The 23,344-nt window shown below is 38.4% G+C and overlaps 1 protein-coding gene across 23 annotated transcripts in view; it reads right to left on the bottom strand.

Annotated features, from left to right (window-relative positions):
- Epb41l2 (erythrocyte membrane protein band 4.1 like 2) overlaps positions 1-23,344 on the bottom strand; it is a 170,268-nt gene that overhangs the window by 24,432 nt on the left and 122,492 nt on the right. For 16 of the 23 annotated variants that reach the window (XM_070010191.1, XM_070010185.1, XM_070010195.1 and 13 more), the window contains exons 9-14: positions 22,705-22,857; positions 21,962-22,059; positions 12,142-12,314; positions 6,872-7,047; positions 2,134-2,196; positions 82-228 (exon numbers count right to left, since the gene is read on the bottom strand). In XM_070010191.1, coding sequence (XP_069866292.1) covers positions 82-228; positions 2,134-2,196; positions 6,872-7,047; positions 12,142-12,314; positions 21,962-22,059; positions 22,705-22,857 — 810 coding nt within the window. The remainder of the gene's footprint in view (positions 1-81; positions 229-2,133; positions 2,197-6,871; positions 7,048-12,141; positions 12,315-21,961; positions 22,060-22,704; positions 22,858-23,344) is intronic. The other 7 variants (XM_070010201.1, XM_070010204.1, XM_070010207.1 and 4 more) reach the window with 2 other exon arrangements.

Below are 23,344 nucleotides of genomic sequence, written 5' to 3'. Positions count from 1 at the left end.
TTCTGAAAATCAACACACAACAAATAGTTTTACTGAACGAAGGGAATGAGACATATAGCCAACAAATAGCTAATGACATACCCCTTGTGTCTGTAGGGACAGAGGTGTGATACGTCGTTTTTCCCATTCATTGGGGCGCGGCTCAGGTGTGGATTCCATAAAATTGCGCTTGAGTTCACTAATGCTAGCCTGATGTCTCAGTATGTCTTCCTGGGCCTTATCCAGGTCCTAGCAATATGTAACGTAACAAGGGGGGAAATCCAAAAGGAAAAAAAACCCAGTAGGATAAAAACAAAAATAAAACCAAAAAATAAGACAAAGTAAACGTATGATTAAAAAAAAAAAACATAGTAAAGCAAGAAAAATGCCAAGTCTCAAAAGCCATATTTATCACCCAAGAATAATCTTAACAAATTCATCAAAATTTGAAAATAAAGCCAATGTGCAATTTTATGATTTATATTTGAAAGGTTTCTGGTTTCTTTGGTTTGAATTTTTTAAAGAATCATTATTATATTATTAGAAGGAAGCCATAGAACTAATCTTCAAAGGGGCTGACAATGCTTCTTTCTACACTCCAATTTGAACTGCAGCCTGTGACTCTGTTCTCATAAATTTTTCTTGCTGATAAGGGTTACTACTAAAATTGTATTCTGTGGACACAGAAAATCAACTACAAAACAGAACAGTAGTTTCAGAAGCACAGTTGGCCTGAAGGGAAAGCCAATTCAGGATTAGCTAAAGGTGAAGAAAAACCAAAGGCTGACTTTTGTCAGGAAATTCCAGTGGTGGCTTTTAACAATCCATAAGGAATAAGTATAACTGTACAAGTAGCTGCCTCTGTTTGGTCTCTCCACAAAACAATTAACCACATGCTGGTCTCATGAAATGTCAAGCACAAAAGTGAGTCTCAGTCACCTCACAGGCCAATGGTCCTTATACAAAGATGCAAGAAAAACTACCAGGTCTATTTTCAATGGAGTAAGCTCTGCTAACTGATGTCCTAGGATTTTTTTTGTAGACTGGCTCTTATAATGGTATGTGTAGTAATTAGCACTCAGGAAACGGTTTTAACTGACCTTTAAATGTTTCCTTACATTCCCAAAGTCACAGGGCCGCCTATATATTAAAGCTTTCACCCCACTCCCCGGTCATGCACCTGATAAAATTAGGTAATTTTATATTCATGCACAAGCATAGTAGCTCATCTATGAGCTTCTATAGCCATTTGCAAAGACTCTAACCCTAAAAATCTTTGCATGGCATGAGGGGGAATGATTTGTGGCTTGAGATCAGGCACATTTCTTGCATTTGTTCAAAGCAATGTTACTTATTACACCTTACGGCATTTTAGTAAGTTAAGCAAATACAAATTTTCAACAGTTATCAAAGCTGCCAAAAGCAACCAAACAGATTAGTCAAATTATAGAGTTGCAGTTTTCTACAGAATATACAGCCACACTGTACCTTAGCACAGGAAGAATAAAACCTGTTCTCTTGTGACATGGGGAACATATTTTGAACTTCCTAATTAGGTAACTAGGCTTTCTCTTTTTACCCTCTCTCCTCTCTTCTTCTTCTTCCTCTCTTTCTCTCTCTTTCTTTCTGCTCTCCCCTCTCCTCCTTTCTCCCCTCTCTATTTTCTTCCTAATCAAAACAATTCAATTAATCAGTATACTCTCAAACAAAATACTTTAAAGGGGTCATGTTTCTAATCACACGGATTTAGAAAAAATATGAACACGGATCAACGAAGTATTTAATGCAGTATCTGTTGTCCTTAGTCTATCTTAAAGGTGGGATGATATTATTTCAGCTTCTTCACCCTACAGATAACCCAATAGGAAAACAGGCTTATGGATATACTTTATCTGACTAAATGGATATACTTTATCTGACTAAAAAGAACATTTTTCCCCAGTGGTCACTTTGAGAACTTCCAATAGATATCCCTATCTATGCAATTTTAGAAGAACCATGTTGGACTGGTACCATGCACTCCCCAAGTTCAATCTCCCCATGCATTACATGCACTGTGCTTGAAGAAGATTGCCAGCCAGCCTGTGAGTGACCTCCCATCCACAGCAGCCTGGCAGCCATTAGGACAGAGTTGTTTGCTTAGATCATACAAACCTCCAACATTAAATTGCTATGTCTGACATAAATATTATCCCCTTCTACTCTCAAGGAATTTTTCTGTGAAATTAAATCACACACAGGGGAAAAAGGCAAATAAACAAAAATGTATCAAACAGCAAGCACTAGAAACAACCCATCTGACAGACTTTAAAAGAGGCACAAAATCTTAAAAATTTGAAGCCATAACAACAAAACTCAAAATAAACCCTAAAAGCATATTCCATTATCATCCCCACCCTCAACAAGGATAATGACAGGCAGCAGCCACCAGATAATTCGATTTCAGGGGACAAACAGCCACCTCTTCCAGCTGTGTTTTCTCCTCTTCCATCTCTGCCTGCAAGATCACCCAGCAACCACCGGAAGGAAGTGAAGCATTAGCAATAACTCTACCATCAGTGTAGATGCTGTACTAGACGTAAATGATGAAGCAGCATTACCAACCTTTCTTGTTTGGCCCCTGACGATGCAGAGTATATAGCCACTTTGGTCTTTCTTCACCTACAATGTTGTACAAATGATGGAAATGATCCTTTGCAAAGGTGGGATGGCGAATGGAGGCTTCGCTCTCTCTCTCTCAGTCCCTAGATCATGCTTTGCTTCGCAATGTTTTAAACTCAGAATTGAAAATAGGAGAGTGCAAATATGGCATAGTCTATGTCAACTAGTAATGAGACCAAGTATAGTGATGTATAGCTTTATGTTGGTTACAAATTTTGCATTATTATAAACTGCTCTACCACTAGTTTTTAAATAAGGATTTTTTTTGTGGGGAAGTAAAATTAGTTTATTTAGCTACTATCATATTAAAATGATGGGCATCTAAAAATAAGCTTTGAAATGCTGCCTTTTCTTTATAAAATTCTGTTTTTAAACAAGAATAATTTTCCACAGCTAGAAATTTCTCAATTTTCAATAATATAAAAACTGATTATTAGAAGCTTAAAACTAGCATAAACACAGAGTAGGCTTTGAAAGGAAAGTACTGGTTTTGATATGAGAGGAAAATAATCTCAGGTTAATGCATATATGTAGTATCTTTCCTTTCTTTGCTGGGAAGAGACTGCAGAATCTGAGAGATCAAATGCTCATATTTGTTTGCTATTTCTGATTAACTACGATAGCAGTTTTGTAAGCAGGGAGCTCAATTGTTTTATCAGAGCTGAAAAGTGGTATATGATCAATTTATGAAAGAATTTGCTTGGTTAACACTCAAGTCTCCTAAAATATTGATCTTTGGTATTTCTCAAGTAAACCTGAAGAATTGTGGGGACTTTTTCTACAATGTATACTTATTGTATTTTTTCGGATTTTTCTTTAGGTTTGCTCTGAATTTTGCATATTTATTTACTCTATGTATTGAGACACTAACTAAACAGACTTCATTAGTTTAACCAGATACATTAAAACAATGTGAACCATTACTTCTTGTAGTGCAGAGATAAACTTTAAGAAAAAGAAAGAAAGAAAATTGCCTTCTTTTATAGGGGTAAAAAAAAAAATCTTCAAACCAGACATCTAATTTTAAATGAAAGAGCACTCAGAGGACCTCAGCATATGTAATATAAGCTTTCAAAAAGCCACATTTCGTTTTCACATGTTGTTAAAGGTAAGAGAAGAGTATCCTCCTCATGAAATACCTGACAGTGAGTCTTACAATATGATTTAGGGTAGGGGGAAAACACCAGTTAAAATTCATCTATCTGGTCCCCAAACACTATAGAGTTTCTGAGATCAGACTTACAAATGTCAGAAGCAAAGGTTACAGATATAGTCTCATGAACGCAAAAACAAATTTGGATTTTGAGCAAGAGAAATAACAAGACTAAGGAGCATTGCTAATATACAATTATATCTACTGAATTCTAAGTTAATTCCAAAAGGAATAGTTCCCATCTTAAAGGAACGTACTTACATTTCTCTGAAAAACAGACTCAATATGAATTGTTAAAGACAATATAAGCTCCTCTCTAGAACATCTTTTTGTTTTTTTGTTTTTTTGTTTTTTGGGGGGGGGTCCGGTCATGGGGCCTGAACTCTGGGCCTGGGTGCTATCCCTCAGCTCTTCAACTCAAAGTTGGTGCTCTACCACTTGAGCCACAGCGCCACTTCTGGCTTTTTTCTTTTTTGCTTATGTGGTGCTGAGGAATCAAACCCAGGGCCTCATGCATGCAAGGCAAGCGCTCTACCACTGAGCCACCTTCCCAGCCCCGCTAGCGTATCTTTAAAAATAAAAAAAGGGATGATTTTATAAAAGAATCCTATCATTTTGTTCTCAACTGAGAATGTGTGGAGCTGGTCAAAGGACAACAATGCAGGATATGCACCTATACTTATCTCTCATGCACTAAAGTGTTGCATATACGAAAGTGTGAACTGATATTGAGGGCAAGCAGTGAAAATTATGCACATGTTTACACTCTGTATATTAGGAAGGGTATATAATGGAGTTGGGCTGACTTTATAAAATGCAGCTTATGGAGGACTGCCGGCAATCACTTCTTCCTCCTCTGTTTTGTCATTCCAGTCATACTCCCAAAAAACATTACAGGAGGTGGCTTTAGCCTCCAGATAGCAGAGGGCTAAAGCCAGAGGAAGCGCAAAGGTAAGAGAAAAAGGAACAGACTGAGAAGCCGAGAGAAGCAACCCAAAGATGAGAACAAGGGAAGGAATGAAGGAAGGAGATGTGATAGGGACGTAGTGTTGAACATCAGGAGGGAGGAAGGAGACCCAGAGCTTGGGGAGGCTGGGGAAAGCAAGATACCCATCTTCATCCAGAAAGGAGGGAAAGCCAGAGGGAAAACATTTGTAGAAGCTAAAAGAAAAGTAACCAAACTCTGAATCCCTGTGGCTAGTCACTTTAAGAGTTTTCTCATGGATGAGAGAAGGACAGTCAGGCTGAGAAGGAACTATAACAGGTTCCAAGTCAGAGTCCAAGGTGGTAAGCTCAGAGTCTCCCTGCTCTGATGTTTCACCTGTGGAAATGAGCTCTAAGCTGTCTAGTGTGATCTGGTCAGCCTCCCCAAAAGGGTCTTCCTCTGAAATATCTGACAGCAAGTCCACTTCAGGGACTGGCAACAGGTTTGGGGAAAAAGATGAGGTGCAACGGATGAGTGGTGAAGGTGGGCACATGCAAACAGTCTATTCTCAAGGGCAAATCCATGAGTGAATATGACATTACACAACAGATATATTCAAGGGAGAGACAAATGCAGAGGGAAAGAGGAAAAAAGAACAAATGGGTAGTTAGTGAAAACTTTACTCTCAAGGAAATTTCATATTAACACAGTGTCACCAGAAAACAAATTAAGTGGTCAGTTTTAGAAAGAAAAACTGGACTACTTTCATTACATCAAAATGTATAAGGATCAACCAGTTATTGTCAAACCAGTTGCAAATAAATTTTATAAAACTCAACGGGCTCTATTTGCCCTTAAACCTGGCTGCTGACAAGACATTCAAAGCATTAGCCAGCATAACCAGACATTTGCTGAAAATAAGCAAGAATTCCTTTGGAATTCAAAAGACAAAAACATTTATCTTGAAAAAAGTTTTTAATAACTGCATACATCCATCTAAATATGGAAAATGGAACAGAAAGTATGTGAAATACAATGCTCTTCTGTGTCAAAAGTAAGCAGCCACTAACCCAGGTGACCTTGTTAGCAGTTTTCTTTATTGCTGTTTTTTAAGATTTGACAAATTTTTCAGTAGTTGACTGACATCTTGCTGGACACAATTTATAATCTAGTAGTCACAAATTCCTTAACAACAGAATGCAAATGATCTGCTGTTACCTGAAGAAAGCATGTGTCCTTCTGGAGTAAGTAAAGTAAGCAAACCTCCCCATCAGGACCAGGAAAACCTTCATAATCCTTGGACCAACTTGGTCCAACCACACCTCCATGCTGGGTGTAAGATGTCATTAGTAACAGGCACAGGCAACTACTTCATTTAGCAGGGCCTTCCTTTATAACTTCATTTTGTTGTTATTTAATTTTTCAAAGTTAAAATTCAGAAAATAATATAAATCAACAGGATGACTCTGTGTACAAGCTAATTTCCAATATTGTATGACATAAACTGCTTTATGTAGATATAAAGAAAGTAGATATAAAGTAGCTATAAACAGAGACTCTTCAAGTCAATGCTAAAGTGACTTTACTACCCAACAAAATGATGAGCAATTTGAGAACATATGTAGGGTGCTTCTCTATTCATATGGTGCAGAGTCAAAACAGCACATGAATTTCTTACTGATTTCTAACAAAACTACTTATCACTTACAAATTTCTTCATCAGTTACAGATTAGTAAATAAAATTCTTTTCAAACAAATCACTTTTTCATAAAAAACACAGAGATCAACATAATTAAAATAATAAACACATTACACTTTAATACTTACTTGTACCAAACCAAATATAAATTTCAAATCATCACTGTAGTAGTTCGGTGATTCAATGACAAAAAGATTATAATGATGAGCCACTTACTTTCATTAATGTAACTTTATACTGAAACATATTGCCTGAACATCAGTCAAAACGAGGTAAGAGATTACTGTTAAAACCATTAAACCATTCAAACCATATTTGCAAATTGGGAAAATACATCAACATTTTAAAAAAAGGTTAAATTTTAAATATTTAACTTCTGAAGTAGAAAATCCAGCAGGTAATCTCTGGTCTAAATATATGTTGAAAGCCCTGCATAGTACGAGTGTGCCATACCTTTCCTTCAATGAGTTGCACGTGTGAACCTTTACTTGCGCTTCGAACATCCCTCCGGCCGTCTCCATCTTGTACCACCATGGCAGTGCTGACAACTCCAGAGCCATATGCTGAAATTTCCCCAGCAGGACCTGGAAAATCCTTCATAAAACTTTGGTCCACAGAACCAATCAGAGCTAGAAGAAAGATAACGTGGGATTACTTCAGAACTTGTAAAAAGCCATGTTTTTTTAATTTTTAATAGTTTTGTTGTTATTATAAAAGTGAGGTACAGAAGATTACAGTTATATAAGTCAAGAATACATTTCTTTTTGGACAAAGTCACCCCTCCCCTTGCTCTCTCCCAGTTGTTCCCTCCCATTCCCATCCATAAGTTGTATAGTTCAGTTTCAATATGGTATCCAGTGAGTACCACTGCTGCATTTGTTCTCCCTTTGTCCCTCTATTTCTGTTCCTCCACTTTCATTCCCAAAGACATATAAATGAATAAACAGAACAAAAAAATAAGAAAATAAATATAGAAGAAAGAAAAAAAGGAAAAAAAACTCTTGTTTTCATTTTCTGGAGTTCATTTTGGTAAGTAGTATTTTCATGATCAGATGCTCATAGGCATTATGCTTTTCTATTCCTCTCCCAAGAGAACCCTGCTTTGGGTCTCACTGTGTGTGAATGCCTAGAGACCTGTATAATTTATTATGCCCTGGTATTGTACATCTAGCTTCCACATATGAGAGAAAGAAAACAAGTGCTGTGTGAAAGACCCACTTTTATACAACCTATCTCTCTTTAAACAAATATGTGGCATGTAAACAACAGGAAAAAGAACTCTGATTGAGGCCTGGAAATATTAACATGCAAACTAAATTTAGTCTTAAAACTCAAACAATCTCAATTTTAACAACCCAAAAGAGACATCTGAAAAACATGCAGATTATAGAGTGTGCCAGCAGGAGGAGCTCTAACACCAGCTAAAATGGCTAAATGTCAAAATTACAATGTAACCAATAATTTTCTGGGAACCTCTTTAATCTTTCTGGATTCCCCCCCCCCCCCCCCAATCATCCTATGCAAAAAAAAAAAAAAAATCATCTAATGGTTAAAAAACTTTTACTACATTTTAAGAAGTCTTCCTTAAAGGAACCTTTAAACATCAAAACAAATCAGTAGACTTTAGTAAGTGATTTATTTGATAAACTTTAACTTTTTTGTTTTTTTGCCAGCATCAGAGTTTGAACTCAGACCCTTGTAATTGCTTAGCTGACACTCTACTACTTGCGCCATATCTCCAGCCCAGAATCTCCCAGACACTTCTGCATAGTCTTTGAACCATCAAGTACTTTCAGTCGGTAGATCACATGATATTTTTTTCTTTTGCTTTTTTTTTTGTTTTGTTTTTTAAATTGTGAAAATACCATACACAGAGGGGTTACAATTACATGGGCAAGATAATGAGTACGTTTCTTATCAAGCATCGCTGCCTCCTCCTTCGTTTCCCCTTCCCATCCCTTCCCATACCCCACCCCCACCCCCTCACCCGATCCTCCCCCTCCCAACCACCATCCCAACCACCAAAGTTGTAAAGTTCATTTTTCGACATAACAAACTTTACATCTCATTGTTGCAATGGGTCCACCTGTATCCTTATTTAAACTATTTGCTTTTTCCCTTCCCCTCCACAAATTATACCAATTTTCATGCAATTGTTTCTAACATATTTATAAGATGATTTCTTTGTTGCTTTGTATGTCCCTTCCCCACATGATATTTCTTGATCCACACCTCTACTTGTCCTTTTTTGCCCAATCTTGCCTTTCCATGGAATGCTACCCTCTTACTTGTCCCATTTGCTTAATCCAGAAACCTGAACGCCTAGGACTCTTCTCTCATTCCCTCAACACCAGCAAATCTGGTAGGATCCTTGGATATATTTACAAGCATGATGAATTCTTTCCGTCTCTATTTCTGCCACCTCACCCTTTAAGAGTTTACAAGCCGCAGAAGTACTCACACTATTCAAAGCCCACACCAAATTACTAAACATTAAGATGAAGTCACATCTTACAATAGACGTGCCTATTTTCTAGGGTTGTTTAACTTTTGAAAAGATTTTACTAATAGAAGATAGATAGCTGTGCATAACTCTAACTTGTGACTTCTTAGCACTCACTCTGTAATGATAGGAATTGTTGCACAGTAAGAAAAGCTGATGGGGCTGGGAAAGTGGCTCAGTGGTAGAGTGCTTGCCTTACATTTATGCGGCCCTGATTCAATTTCTCAGCACCACATAAGCAGAAAAGGCCAGAAGTGGTGCTGTAGCTCAAGTGGTAGAGTGCAGACCCCACGACCGAAAAAAAAAAAAAAAAAAAAAAAAAGAAAAGAAAAGCTGACCTAGGTTTGGCTTCAAATATAATGATGTTGAAATGTGAATGAGTATATCAAAATTATAAGTTACAAACTGAAGTTGACAAAATGGGCATCAATTTCAGGTTGCACCCTGAGAGGCTTGCAGGCTCAGGTATGAGCCCAGACTGTGAAAGAAAACGTCTAACTGATCCAGTGCTAGTTGAGGTAAACCAACCATCACTCTCACTTGGACTATTCCTATTGACCAGCTTTCCTTTCTCAGCTGACTTTCTAATTGATCTTTTGCACTAAAATTATTTTTTCAACAAAAAAATCACAATGATCATATGTGAACACACATATTGCACAGTAGCTTCCTACAACCCAAACCATTCTTCACAACCTACCTCGCCCACACTCTTATCAAACCTGCCTTTTTTTCTATCCCTAAATTATTACATTCTCCCTCACTTTACAACCTTCAGCCCATCCTGCATAGCTTACTATCCCACTTTTCTCTCATCTCACCTTCAATTCTCAACAGAACTGTGCTTTTTCCTCAGGTAGGCCTTCCTTGCTAGATGATCCTTTCTAAGCAGTGTGCCTACTCTATATTGTCGACTCTCAGAAAATGACTGCCTCCCCACTCTCAAAGACTGTTTTGATTGTTATATCTTTTAAATGACTGATTTGCTTCTTGGTGTTCTAATCTCAGAGGAGTCTCACTGTTTTAAATAGCTGTTCTAGGCTCCTTTTAAATTTTCACATTTGGTCTTTTAGATACCACATTCATTTGTTCTTTCTGTAATCACAAATGAATTTAATTTCCCAAACTTTAAAATATATCCAAATTATTCTAGTTTAACTTATAAAAACTGAACAGAAAAAAAGGCAACATTATACATGTTAACAACAACTGAAAAAGAATAATTATGAAGAATGAAGTAATAAAGCTCTGTACCAGGTTACAGACTCTGTACTTATGGGATTTTAAAAAAAAAAAAAGGAGAGGGGCTGGGAAGTTGGCTCAGTGGTAGAGCACTTGCCTTGCATACCTGAGGCCCTGGGTTCAATTCCTCAGCATCACATAAGCAAAAAGAAAAAAGCCAGAAGTGGCGCTGTCACTCCAGTGGTAGAGCGCTTGCCTTGAGCTGAAAAGCTGAGGGACAGTGCCCAGGCCCAGAGTTCAGGCCCCACGACTGGGTCCCCCCCCCAAAAAAAGGAGAATATAAACCCTAACCAGAGTTCACTGGTGTCTAATCATGTCTTGGCATGAAAAGCCTCTTATTTTTTTACAATAACAATAATCCTTTTGATGACTTGCCCATCTGATGAATTACAGTGTCCAGAACACAAAGAGAAAAATAATGGATTACTGTGCCATGTTTGTTGCTTTTCTTTGTTAAAAAAAAAATCATTGTTTTCAGATACAGACTCCTAAAACCCTCTGTAGTAACTGCTCAAACAAGATGGTAGGTTTCCTTGAGTGCAGTTCATATACCCCAAGGAAAATGCACTGGTTTTGTGTTCTTTTAAGCTCTAAAACTGGTAATGTAAGAGTTATAGAATGCACAGTTTAAAACAAAGGCTGAAAACATTATTCCAGAAAGAGCAATGATTTCTTTCAGGGCATTAAACAACAGTGACTGCCTTTATTCAGCCCTTGTATAAATTCTCTGTGCCAAGAAGCAAGGCTTGAGAAATATTCACATGGGTTGGCACATTTTTCAGATTTGGAAAATCTGAAATGGACATTAATAATTCACCAAATTTAAGTGACAAGATCTGTAAATGTGGACATTTAAAGTACAATCGTGATCTATCTTCTGTAGTTTGTATGGATTCATAAAACTACATGAAAAATTCTCTAATCAAGATTTAATCATTATACATATCAAAATGTCCAACAACAAATCCAGAATATCTGTGTGTCCATTTAAATAAGTCAAAATTTCTTTCTAGCAAAAGTAGATCAAGACAATAGGTGTCAACCCTTCACTAATGAGAGAGCTTTTATACCTCCTAGTAGATTTCTGGTTGTTTTACCTAATTATTTAAAATGTTAAGTTGTTCAAGTTCATATTTAAGAAATATATCAGATAATAATCAAAAGATGTTTTTATTTATGAAGTAACATATACATTTGAAATTTAACATCACTACTACATATAGCCAAAAATGCTAGCATTCTTCTCATAGAAAATTAACCATCATACAAAAATAAACATGAAATCTTTCATAAGGCATTCTAAAAGAAAGTTCACCTTAGCTTCTTTATAGGAAGGCTATTATGAATCCTAAATTCATCAGATAAAATGAAGAAAAGCAACACCAATTAATGTCCATGTATACTTTGGATAAAACTACGAATATGCAGCTGATTAGAATTTCAATAGAAAAAGTTCACATTTACAGATATCTCCTCTTAACAAATGAACACATTATATTTCCTTTGTTTTTGTTAAGATATTAAATTACAATATTAATTCCTTGAAGCTGAGAATTACTTCTCTTACTATGCAATGTTTGGTGAGTATTAGACAGAAGCGAACCTCAAAATCTGACAGGATTTAAGGCTCATATTCCCATATGCAAAAGTGCTCTTGAACAAGCTTAAGATATTAAACTACATAAATCTATCACAGTTAACTATAATCAATAAAAAGCATGTTCACATTCAACATGCCAGAAACAAGAACTCCTGAACAATATTTGTGTGTCTTGACAACAGAAAGAAATGTATGTTCAGAGTAACAGCTTCAAAACACAACAACATTATTTCATTCTGAGTACAGATTTGTGACATGGAAGAAAAAATGGGTAGCCCTACAGGACATTTCCCAGTCTTATTAAATAGATTATCATTTTCTGACCAAACTGACTATAGAAAGATGAATGGAATCCAAAATTACGGTAAACATATTTACCTCCATCTAGACTCCTGGAGACTCTTTTACTAGAGGTGCGGTCAAAGTGTGGTGCAGGTCTGTCTATGAGGGTGCTTGCTTGACGAGTCTGTGCTTGTGTGCGGCCACTGTAGCGGAATTTAGATCCCAAGGTCAGGAACTTAGCCTTTGGTGGCTGCTCTGGAGACACAAGCCTAGCAGAGAAAAGAAAAGAGAGCAAAACTAGGACTTTATTTTTCTAATGAAAAAAGAATATTTATAAACTATTTTATATCTGTAGTTTTATGATAGTGACAAATAGGTATTTGTGCATCCCAGAATGTTTTTCTCAACCGGAGCAAAAGAGCAGCTGTTCTCTATGTGTATCAGGGTTATTTATTTGTATTGGCTTAAATCATTTATATAAACACATATGTCTGAATTCTTGCTTCTAGCTAAAAATCAAGTAAAAATCCATTACCGTTAGCAATTCTTAATATTTATGCCTCTCTCTGCTGGGGGAAAAAAATACACCTTAACTCAAGAATCTGTTCTATCAACTGATTCTTTCCCACAAAGAAGAGAACTTAAGCAGGAGATCTTTAGAGATAACTAATCAGTTTCTTGCCAGCATAATTCTACTGTGTAAGCTCTGGGTTCACAATGAATGAATTCAAACTTCCTTCATGTCAAACTCTTCCAGATTTATACAAAAACATGTTTGTGCTAAACAAGCCAGTCTTTTTGGATACAGATTAAACTATCTTGCTTTCATAATTTGATCAAGAATCAATAAAATGTCTTCAGAAAAAGATCATCTCTGAGTTGCTAAATAATTTGTTAAATTTTAACTGACAATTCAAGAATGTGGAAAACTCAAACAATTTTACTATCATTTTCCAAGGAAGAGACACTCACTAGACACTATATTGAAAATGAACTATACAATTTGTAGGGGACAAAGGTCAGGAGGGAAAAAATTAGGAGAAAATGAGGGAAGAGGTGACACACTGTCAAAAAAAAGAAATGTACTCATTATCTGACTTATATAACTGTAACCCCTCTGTATATCACCTTTACTATATATATATATATATATATATATATATATATATATTTTTTTTTTTTTTTTTTTTTTTTTTTTTTTTGTCCGTCATGGGGCTTGAACGCTGGGCTAGGTGCTATCCATCAGCTCTTCAGCTCAAGGCCAGCACTCTACCACTTGAGCCACAGCACCACTTCCTGTTTTCTGGTGATTTATTGGAGGTAAGAGTCTCAGGCGCTTTCCTGTCTGGGCTAACTTTGTACCGTGATCCTCAGATCTCAGCCTCCTGAGTAGCTAGGATTACAGGAGTGAGCCACCAGAGTCCGGCAAAATTACAATGTTTAAAGTCATTTGTTGTATCAAGAATTTCTAGATCCTATTTTAGAAATATGCTTAGTCAACAAACAGCAGATTCTAGTCATGGTGAAGCTACATGTAGTAAATATGAGAGGCAGTCCTCAACCAACTCAGGAGTCAAAAAGTATTCAAAAAGGGTAACACTAACCAGGATGCACTGAATTCATAAACTGTTTTGTTGTATGGCAAATCTTTTACACAATTATTTAAATTTTTTGGGGGGGGTCCGGTCGTGGGGCCTGAACTCTGGGCCTGGGCGCTGTCCCTCAGCTCTTCAGCTCAAGGCTAGCGCTCTACCACTTGAGCCACAGCGCCACTTCCGGCTTTTTTCTTTTTGCTTATGTGGTGCTGAGGAATCAAACCCAGAGCCTCATGCATACAAGGCAAGCACTCTACCACTGAGCCACCTTCCCAGCCCCAATTATTTAAATTTTAAAAACATATTCATCCAGATAAACAGAATGCTAAAATTAAACTGATTTACAAAAAGAAACTGAAATAAAAAAGCAGAAGTATTTCATATAACTTCTGTTTTCTGTGAGGAGATTTTTAAAGGAAATAGAGATCGTATTGCCAATTAAGTATAGTCTCCAATTATACTTGGATAAAGGTACATACTCCCAAATTAGGATGCCAGATAGTATAAGGATCCTTATATAGATCATATCAGGATCCTTAGTGACATTTCACACTCTCTTTTCTCTAACAGTTGAGGAACAAGACACAAAGGTTAAAAATTAACCTATTCATGATCCTCAAATGTCATGAGTAACATAGGCAGAATGAGAAATGTATTTGTCTTTCACTATCTCCTTATGGAGTGAACACTGCCATTTCCCTGCCTATTAATGTAGGCATCTAAGCATGCCTTATAAGAAAGAAGCAATTAAAACGGAAGCTCATCCATAGAGCATTTGAGGAATACTTATTTGCTTTGAAAAGCAGGTTAGCCAAATCACATTCATCTTTGCTGTCTGTTCATGAAGTATACTCTGTAGTTAAATGATCACTAGAGGAAAAAAGATAAATGTTTACTTCAGAGGAGAAACATGAACTAATAATAAAAAAAATTCCAAAACAAAATTTAAAAGCAGAAATAGAATGTCTGTTCTTTTGGAATTATGAAAAATAATTAATCAATATTTATATAAAGGATTATATCTTTCTGAAGCTGTAATATTCTCCTTTTACAAAATGAATTTTAAAGAGTTCTCCTGCTTTAGAAAACAATCTTAAAGAAAATCAAGAAAACTTCCATTACTGTTTTCCAAACTTTCTAATTATAGGCTTATTTGATGTCATTTCTTTTGGATCTGTACTAGGGTCTATGCATACTGTGTGGTTAATAAACAAAAAGGAAGACCTTGTTGTCTAATGTTATTTTAACTATATGAGTACACCTGAACTAAAATATCAGGAGAGTCTAAAACATGTCTACATACCTTCCTCCAGAATTTTCTTTGGGGCAGAGCAAAAGAAAGGGTTTCATTACATTGCTTAGGCTGGTCTCACGTACATAAATGCTCAAGTGACCCTCCCAAATAGCTAAAACTAAAATCACACACTACATACTCTAATACTCAGTGTTTTGTTTCCCTCTATCATATAGTCTCAGTGCTGTGCTCTCTTATGTCAGCAATTTAGAGGAGAAAAGTTGAGCCACCAGCCAACCCTATGATTTCTGACATATCACAAGAACTTCTAGTTTTAATTTAATAAAGCATGAAGCAAGTAATAATGTAGTCATTTTGTAAAATAAAATTGCTGATTTTTGTTGTTTCCCCCACAACTCTGAAGTTAATTTCTCATTTATATCAGCTGGAATATGTAAGAAAAAATTCATATATCCATATTTATTTCTTGGCTTTTTTAAAAATTATATTTTATTTTATTTGAGAACATACTGTACAGAGGGGTTACAATTACATGGGCAGGATAATGCATACATTTCTTACCAAGCATAGCAGCCTCCTCCTTTGTTTACCCTTCACCTCCCTTCCCAGCCTCCCCCCTCCCCCCCCCACCCATCATACTCCCCCTCCCCCCTTTTCTTGGCTTTTTTTGACGAAGGTAATGATTATGTAATTTGGTAGCCATTTAAGCTCATATAAGAATGATTACCCACTAAATGCTGTTTATGGGAGATATAAACTGAAGGAAAATATTTTCAAGCCAACTATATAGACCATGCAAAAAAAAAAAAAGGAAAGTCATAAAGTAAGTATATTTTTGTTCTATTTACTTCAAATTGGGATAGTCTCTTATCTAACTGACACTTAAGAGCACAAATACAAAGTACTAGTTTATAGATTATTTTCCATGACAATCAGAGGCTGCAACTTAAATAGAAATAAATAACCAGGAGATATCAAAAAGGACTGAATAAACATTAGCTTTCTTTAAAAGAATTTTTTGTGATTTAAGTCGTAAGTAATATAAATAAAATGTTTTAAGGAAATTCTGGCCAAGCCATAAAATATTACATTATCTCATCAAGAACCCTTCATTATTTCCTTATTGAATCACTTTTACTTTCACATCAGTCTTGCAATGAAGACCCTATAGTCATAAGAGTAACTCAAAACCACTACAAGGCCGTTGATTATTTCACTTTTGATAAGACAAAACCTATGAGAAGAGTACTAACTTTTTTAGGTATTAAAGGCCTTGAGCAAGATAATCTAAGTAATGATGTATCAAAAAGGAATTTAACTTTCACATATACTGCTGCTTAAGTAGTTATGTTAACATTTCAATTTTATACAATCCTACCATAATAAATTATGTATCATTGTTGGCTATGGAAAATAAAGACCATTTTAAGAGAAAAATTACATATAAATTATTAAATTGGGGGCTGGGAATGTGGCTTAGTGGTAGAGTGCTTGCCTAGCATGCATGCAGCCCTGGTTTCCATTCCTCAGTACCACATAAACAGTAAAAGCCAGAAATGGTGCTGTGGCTCAAGAGGTAGAACGCTAGCCTTGAGCACAGAGAGGCTCTAGGACAGTGCTCAGGCCCGGAGTTCAAGCTCCAGGACTAGCAAAAAAAAAATTACTAAAGTGAATTGTAGAGAGCTGCGAGAGGCCGCACCTGGAAGATGGCGCCGGCTTCCGCCCTCCGCCTTCCCGATGGCGAGTGCTCTCGTGGTAAACAACTCCTGATATGGCTAAGGCAAAGAATCTGGCTTGCTTCCGCGCACCTGAACCTATTGGTGGTTCCCACGTGGCATATCAGGGTTGGCTACCCAGCGGGTACTTAAGGCTGTGGGGAATTCTCCCCGGGGTTGGGGTCAGAAGATTACAAAAAGGTCCTGAATAAACTGCAGAGAGAAGAGTCCGGTGTCGCGTCTTCCTTGCTGGTCGAGGAGGTAGCCCGTGGTGGCCCGTACGGGGACTCAGCCATAACCCCAACAAGGACTCAGAACTCTCTGCGGTCAGGGTGGTGCACCGGTAAGTCCCCAGGTAAAAGGGGAATCCGCGACAAAAGCGGGGGTAAGTCCCCAGGTAAAAGGGGAATCCGCGACAAGAGGGGGGGGGAGGATTTTTGCTCTTCTCGGTAGATAGGGAAAGAGCGAGAACCCGGGGCTAGTCAGTAGAGTAGCCAAAAGTGAAAGTAAAAGTTTGTTTACCAGCTTTAAATGTTTAAAACATGGGCGCTTCTTCTTCGCACCCAATTTTTTTGGCTCTCAATGAGCTACTGCACTCAAAAAAGTTAAAAATAAAAAAGAGTACTTTAGAGAGATTTTTGAATGAATGTGACATCGTTGCCCCGTGGTTCGCTGTCTCCGGAAGCCTCACGGTGGCCTCTTGGGAGAAACTAGGGAGGGACCTAGATTTTGCCTCTGAACAAGGAACGCTTAAGAGCGGAGTGAGACCAATATGGAAACTGATAAGAGGCTGTCTCGAGGACCAGCGTTGCAGTGAGGCGGTAGAGAATGGTCAGGCCGCCATAGAAATGCTGCAGGAAGAAAGATCGGAAAGGGCAGACAGCGAAAAGGAGGAGAGCAGGGGGGGGGTTATACCCCAATTTTGCCGAACTAGAGACCTCTGAGTCTACAGACTCAGAGGAACTACAATCACTCATAGAACAAATAGAAAAAACAAAGATAAGAAAGAGGAGGAAAGGGAAGGAGAGAGAGGACCCAGATAAAGACGAATGCACGCCCTCCGTGCACCGCCCCACACCTTCGGCCCCTCCGCTCTATGCGGAGGACCCCGGAAGTGGCAGCCCCGGCTGTTCTTTCAGCCCAGGCGTGTGGAAAGCGGTCAGAACCGAGTTACATCTAGCCTGTCCAATATTTCAGGATCCACAGGGACAGCGGTATCATGAACCCTTAGATTTTAAGGTTATAAAATCTTTAGCTGAGTCTGTGTGGACATACGGAATCACAGCCTCCTTTACTGTAGCCCAGGTGGAGGCCCTAAACAGACATTGCATGACACCCGGTGATTGGAGTGGGCTCGCATGAGCTTGTTTGAGCCCAGGTCAGTATTTAGATTGGAAGGCCTTTTTGATTGAATTTGCTAGTGAAGAGGCTGCGGCCAATCAGGCTGGGGGAAACCCAGCTTGGGACAGAGATATGCTGCTTGGACAGGGGAGATTCGCCAATCAGCAGATAGGCTACCCGGTTCAAGTTTATGAACAAATCAATAAAATTGGCATAAAGGCATGGAAGGCCTTACCAAATAAAGGCGAGGTGAGTGGCAATCTCACCAAAATCCTGCAGGGCTCTATGGAGCCGTTTTCGGACTTTGTTGCCCATATGGTCGAGGCCGCTGGCAGAATTTTTGGTGACCCAGACGCAGCCATGCCATTAATTAAACAGCTTGTTTACGAGCAGTGCACTAAGGAATGCAGAGCAGCCATAACCCCATATAAGAATAGGGGACTAGAAGCATGGATGAAAGTTTGCAGAGAGCTGGGCGGACCACTAACTAATGCTGGATTAGCTGCTGCTGTAGTGCAATTAACCCAGAAGAAAGGGGCTGGGAAGGTGGCTCAGTGGTAGAGCGCTTGCCTTGCATGCTAGAGGCCCTGGGTTCGATTCCTCAGCACCACATAAGCAAAAAGAAATGAAAAAAGCCAGAAGTAGCGCTGTAGCTCAAGTGGTAGAGTGCTCGCCTTGAGCTGAAGAGCTGAGGGACAGCGCCCAGACCCAGAGTTCAGGCCCAGGAAAAAAACCTATTCAAAAAATGCTACAAATTTGTCTAAACAGTTGTCTAGTTATCTTTTAGGTAATTGAACTGGGGAGTTCGACAGCCTGATGGAACAGCTCAGGCTTGCCATCGTCATGGTGAACTCGACCTGAGTGGATGCCGGATTGGCGGAGGGGTTATCTTCATGGATCTCCGCTGCTATGAATCATCTTAAGGAATGGGCGGGTTTAGGAGCCCTGACAGGCCTTCTGGTGTTGGCCTCCTTGGTATGTCTGTGGTGCATTTGCCAAATTAGAGGTTCTCAGCGTCGCAGTGCAGCCATGATTATCCAAGCCTTTACAGCCATTGGAGCAGGTCAGTCCCCCCAAGCGTGGCTTGCCACCCTAAAACAATGAACACAGATTGCAAAGCCAAAGTACTGCAGTCGAGAGGCATGAGTTTTGCCCTCGAGGAGAGCATGTTTGATTGCACACGGGTTCGATTCGCCTTTTCCCGTCCTTGTGAAAAAGGAATCAATGGACAGGCTGAGTCATCCCTAGAGAAGGTACCCTCTGGGAGAAGGCTTGTATGCAGTCCTTGCATTACACAACAGGGATCAGACCTCTGTTCTCATCTGTGTTCTTTAAACAAAAAAGGGGGAACTGTAGAGAGCTGCGAGAGGCCGCACCTGGAAGATGGCGCCGGCTTCCGCCCTCCGCCTTCCCGATGGCGAGTGCTCTCGTGGTAAACAACTCCTGATATGGCTAAGGCAAAGAATCTGGCTTGCTTCCGCGCACCTGAACCTATTGGTGGTTCCCACGTGGCATATCAGGGTTGGCTACCCAGCGGGTACTTAAGGCTGTGGGGAATTCTCCCCGGGGTTGGGGTCAGAAGATTACTCAAAGGTCCTGAATAAACTGCAGAGAGAAGAGTCCGGTGTCGCGTCTTCCTTGCTGGTTGAGGCGGTAGCGACAGTGAATCATAACTAGTGCATAGGTTCCCCATAGCTTTCTATGATACAGCTGATAACATTAATACCTAAAATTACTGTGGCTCTATCAGGCCAAGTTTAAGTCGCAGTTTAATATACACCTAGAAAAACCTCATGTTTCTCTCTTGTTCACTACCTAAAAAAGCAGGTGGAAAAGACATACTCACTGCAGTAATAACTGGGCAATACAGCACTGCAGGCACTCTGAATAAGGTTTTAAGAGTGTCATATTACATGGGTTTGAATTCTCCATTGGTTACAATCTACCATGTTTCTTAACTTCTTCATTCTTCTATTTCTCCATATGAAAAGTGTAGATAATAGCAATCTTCTCATTAAATTATATTATAAAGAAAAATTAAAAGAAATCTCTGTACCTCTCTTTGAATGATGGCAGCCTCCAGCAAATGACCAAGCAAAGAAATAGCCTCATTATTACATTCTTGTTCCACTAATATAAAGCTAGATGATTGATTATCAGTGAATACAAAGATCTGTTTGTTTTTTAATAGGTACAATCTTCAAGCCTGGTAAAATTTTCTAAAGAAATCATTTGTACCTTTTGTGAAAAACTGAAACAAAGGCATCCACTCATCTAACTTCATTCTGTAGAGACAGGTTTTGCTTTCCCTACTATTTTATATAGCTTTAGAATCATTACATGTTATATAAAGTTTACCAAAAAAATTGATAACTACTACCACAAAAGTTGACAGGAGCAAACTGGAGTCTCTGGTTATTAGTAAAAAGCATGTAGGGCCCAATGTAGCACATCTCAGAAACTGCCTAGAAGCGTAAAAAGACAGATGGCCTATGGGCATATGAGTTCCAAGCCAGGTTCCGACCTCTGCTTGAGTACCTGGTTGTTATTCTCCTTCACAGGCACCTACTTTCAGGTAGCAGCTTCCTTCATTGGGATAATAGACAAAAGAGACCATACAGTATAAAGTAAGAAATCCTCAGAGAAGCAGGGTGAGTAACTTAATGATAATTACACAGCTAATATGTCGTAAAATAGCATTAGAACCAGTCCAGAAGTCTTAAAAATAAGCTTTATATCAAAGTTCTTCAACTACAGTGACATAAAATGAAAGAAATGATGATAATCAAACTATTGTTGAAAAATATACTCTTTAAGAAAAGTATGAAAGAAGAAAAGACAGAAGCAAAGGGTGAGTAGCTTAGAGCTCAATGGAGATGATCAGGGCATTGAAAAAAACAAAACAAACAAAAAAAAAGCAGCCTGGTGCCAGTGACTCATGCCTGTAATCTGAGCTATCTGAGCAATCTGAGGATTGCAGTTCAAAGCCAACTGGGGGCAGGAAAATCCATGAGACTCATTTCCAATTCACCACCAGAAAACCAGAAGTGGCACTGTGGCTCAAGTGGTAGAGCATTTGCCTTGAGCTGAAGAACTCAGGGACAGTGCCCAGGCCCAGAGTTCAAGTCCCACAATTGATTTAAAAAAAAAAAAAGCAAAACACAGAAAGCAAAGGCATCTACTAGAAAATACACAATTTGCCAAGCAGGGTCCTTTTGAGTGGCACAAAATGAAGAATTAAGAAAAAAAAAGTATCCCTTCCTTAAGACAGGGAAATGAGTAAAGAGAACGATGGCAAGGGAAGTGATACTAAATTAAACACGAAAAGGGAAGAGAAGGTGCATCAACAGTAGACTACTCTTGACCCGCAGCTCGTCTTTAGAATGCGTTGCACGATGGAAGAGCACTTGAGGAGAGGAAGTAGATGGGGGATTCAAAAAGAGGGCAAAGGAAGTGAAAAGACTGCTTGCTTGCCTACATGCATTAAGGATCTTGCTAATGCTAGAAATTATCTGGAATTTCACTGATGTGCAGAGTAGTTCTATGTTTCTGTTATAAAGAAGAAATATCACTATGGAGTACTGATTAAAGTAGCACTTGACAGCAAAGTACGTAAGGCCTGAGGTGAGAACGTAAGAGTAATACAATATCAAAAGACTGGGAAAGTTGGTGTTCAAAGAGGGTAGAGACTTGAGGTTTAAACACTTTTATAAAGCTGCCTAACAAGATCACAAGTCTCAAATTGGTTTGAGAAAGAAACTGAGTCAAGAGGAATTAAGAATAGTTGTAGCTAAGATGAATGATGGTAGCAGGTAGGGAAACTGCAGAAACTGATTATAGCTCAGTCTCAACAACAGAACACTTGGAGTGGACCACAAGTTACAGTTAAGATATGGAACCAAGGAGTACCAAGAACCCTAAGGCAAGGGGTTAAGGCATCTACCATACTGGCCTCTACCACCTCTTAATTCACAGATGGAGCCAAGAGCAATTCCAAGATTCCATGTTACCTGTAGAAAGTATGATGCTCCACACACACTTTCCATAGCCTTTTCGCTGCCCGATGGTTTGGTAGTTTGAATCCAATGGTGCTCTCAAATTGTTCCAGCTGGAATAAATCATAAAATAATCAGCATATATCCTTAAGCACTGATTAGAGATTATTGATAAACATGCATTCATTTGTTTATGGAAGAAGTAATTACACAGGAAAGTAAGTGTTAGTGTAATCTAGTCAGACAAAACCAATTTTTCCAGCCGGGCGCCAGTGGCTCACACCTATAATCCTAGCTACTCAGGAGGCTGAAATCTGAGGATCCTGGTTCAAAGCCAGCCCGGGCAGGAAAGTCCGTGAGACTCTCATCTCCAATAAACCATTAGAAAACCAGAAGTGGAGCTGTGGCTCAAGCGGTGGAGTGCTTGCCTTGAGCTGAAGAGCACAGGGACAGTGCCCAAGCCCAGAGTTCAAGCCCCATGAAAAAAAAAAAAAAAAACAACAATTTTTCCATAGGTTTAATATGAAAGTATTACCTATTTATATAGAGACTATTCTTCACTTCCCACCAAAATGCATTACATCACCTTTCTATTGTTTACCATCACTTATCATCAAGAATTGCACATTCCATGTCATAAAATGCACAATAGTTGTGAAAAAGTGAAAAGTGAAGAGTGAAAAAAGAATTCATTAAACTCTCCTGCCAGTAAAGGAGAATACTGACAACTGATTAAGTATGCCAAGGACATTTCTTACCTCTGCAGGCCTAACTTTAATGTAGAAGTTACTGCGCTTATAGGAAATTTTCAGGATTTTCGGCCAAGCAAAACGATTGATTCTCAGTCTGTCTTTGTAAATGAGGAGGCCATTAGCACAAACGCCCAGCTTGATGTCCACACCTTCTGAGTCCTGTCAGGCAAAGCACATTTGGCCACAGTTAGAACTGGGAAGGTCACACAGATTAGAGAGCCCCACAAACAACGGTTAAGAGTGCGTTAACATGCTTGTATTTAAATTTTAGTGACAGTATATCGTTAATGCCAATAATAGAAGACACATACATCCTAATATATTCGTCTTCAAGAATAGAGTTGGATTTGCCAAAATTTTGCAACATGACTACAGGAAAAACTATTCCTAAAAAGGCATGATTCATAGGTTTTCAAACTCTGTTGAGAGCCAACAAAGAAGAAAGAAAGCAATTAGATTTAGATTTCTTGAAGAGATAAAAAATTAAATGTTTTTCTGGAGACTACTTCACTACTCAGAGGTAGTCTTTTGGCCTTCCCTAAGGTACATTCAGACATTTTACCTTAAGGAAATATATCTTAAGATCAATTATGTTATCTGACAGCTACTAAAATTATCCCTATATTTTATACCATACCAATTCATC

The sequence above is a fragment of the Dipodomys merriami genome, unplaced genomic scaffold (genome assembly GCF_024711535.1).
Source record: "Dipodomys merriami isolate MVZ:Mamm:240054 unplaced genomic scaffold, mDipMer1.0.p SCAF_8, whole genome shotgun sequence".
Lineage (NCBI taxonomy): Eukaryota > Metazoa > Chordata > Mammalia > Rodentia > Heteromyidae > Dipodomys > Dipodomys merriami.
The sequence above is the reverse complement of the archived record's forward strand: the minus strand, read 5'-3'. Positions and strand labels throughout refer to the sequence as shown.